Source organism: Galeopterus variegatus, unplaced genomic scaffold, assembly GCF_000696425.1.
Source record: "Galeopterus variegatus unplaced genomic scaffold, G_variegatus-3.0.2 Scaffold3104, whole genome shotgun sequence".
In the NCBI taxonomy this organism is placed as follows: Eukaryota; Metazoa; Chordata; class Mammalia; order Dermoptera; family Cynocephalidae; genus Galeopterus; species Galeopterus variegatus.
Window position 1 is genome coordinate 108,609 of NW_007729215.1, and position 1,888 is coordinate 110,496.

The following is a 1,888-nucleotide window of genomic DNA, read 5'->3' on the forward strand; positions in this document are numbered from 1 at the left end:
AGCTACACTGGTGCCACCTGCCATAACTGTGAGTAGATTCATTGTTTGCCCATAGTGAAATTGGCAAAACTCCAGGAATACCATTGTTAATGTCAGGATGTATTCAGCAGGAGACAGGCACTTTTTATTTATTCATCCAACACATATTTTTTGAGAGGATATTACATGTCAAACAATTTGGTGGGCACAAAGCATACGTGGATACAAGCCATATCCTTGTGGAGTTAATGATCTACCAGTAAGACAGAAAGAAGTGAAGTAACGTCAATGTAGTTAGACAAGTGTTGAGGTAGAGGTAAGAAGTGGTACTGTAGGCATGTGAGGGAGAACTATTAAGTCAGTTGCATTGTCTGGATGAGATTGATGCTGCTGCCGTAATAAGCAACCTAATGTCTCAAGGGTGTAAGTAACAAGTGGTCATGGCATGCCTCTGTGATGTGCCCATCACATGTTTGTAAGGGGCCTTCTTCCACACTGTCCTCATTTTTGGAAGGTGAGAGAGGTTCCATCATTTGGAATGTTGTCATGGTAGGGAGAAGAAAATACAGGGAAGCATGTGCTAGCTTTTAAAAGCTTCTATCTAGGGCCGGCCCGGTGGTGCACTCAGTAGAGTGCGGTGCTTGGGAGCATGGAGGCCCTCCCGCCGAGGGTTCGGATCCCATATAGAGACCGGTCCGCTCACTGGTTGAGCGCAGTGGGGGCGCGACACCAAGGGTTGCGATTCCGTTACCGGTCACGAAAAAAGACAAAAAAAAAATAAAGCTTCTATCTAGAAGTAGTAAACGTTACTTCTACTCACATTCCATTGGTCAAGTAAAGTCATGTGGTCACACTCTGTTTCAGTAGGGAATAAAGTGCAATCTTACTGTGCAATGTGAGACACCAGAAGCTGAGTATTGGTGATAAGTACTGATGATTACCTGTCAATCTCGGGTGTTAGGGAAACTTCAAATACAAGGCCTCAGCTGATATGGTGGTAGGAATATGGCATGGAACAAAAGAAAAAAGATACCCAGAAGCAAAAGAACAAATGGAGGCATAAAACATAATGGTTTTTTATGAGAAGTCTGAATTTGCAAATAGTTGTGCCTGGTTGGAGGGTGTGGATGGTGAGGAGGAGTGGTTAAGGGAGGAGGCGGGGAGTGAGGCAGGCCACGACATGCAAATAACAAGGAGTAAGGAATAGGAGATAAATGAATATGAACTCTGTTTCCCAAAATGTTACCGTTTGTTGGGACCACTGAACAAAACACAGACAAAGTAGAGAAAGGCTTTCATGTAGAGAACTGTATGCCAAACCGTGAAATGGGCTCTAAGTGTGACTGAGAAAGGCACATCTGAAGGTGCTGGCTGTAGTTGTAGTTTTTATGGAAAACATAAAATTTGAAGTTGGCTTAGAAGATAGAGAGATGGGAAAAGGATCTCCTAGAAAGACAGAAGAGCCAAGGCCTGGAGCTTTTCTGATAAAGACAGTGAGACAACTCAGAGGCAGATCTCTCCAGTTTTTCTTGTTTCTTCTGTTGCTAGACTGGCACTCAGGGATGCAGAAATGGAATGGTAGATTCCAGCAGGGCTGAAATCAGACTGATCAAGGATGAGCAATGTTGATACTCTCATCCTTGAAAATCTTTCAGCCATTTCATGGCCTCTTCTATGTAGTGGAATGCAGCACTCACCAGTGAAGCCCACAGAGGAGTCTAATCAAGGCAGAGAAGAGATAGTCCAATGGCCATCATGGATTGATGTTGTTGTTATTGCTGCTAGTTGCCTGGGGAAACAAAAAACATTGTCTAGCTTTATAATAATGTATCTTGTTTTGTTTTGGGGTTTTTTTAATTTATAAATTTGAAATAGTGAAGAGAATACTAGAATGACAGATCGGATTTAA

At 42.7% G+C, this 1,888-nt stretch overlaps 1 protein-coding gene across 1 annotated transcript in view; it reads left to right on the top strand.

Moving 5' to 3' along the window:
- The window catches only part of LOC103599788 (contactin-associated protein-like 5), a gene marked incomplete at both ends in the record, with an annotated part of 172,716 nt that overhangs the window by 105,805 nt on the left and 65,023 nt on the right, over positions 1 to 1,888 (top strand). The window contains one exon of the mRNA XM_008583960.1: positions 3 to 28. Within this exon, the coding sequence (XP_008582182.1) occupies positions 3 to 28 (26 nt within the window). The remainder of the gene's footprint in view (positions 1 to 2; positions 29 to 1,888) is intronic.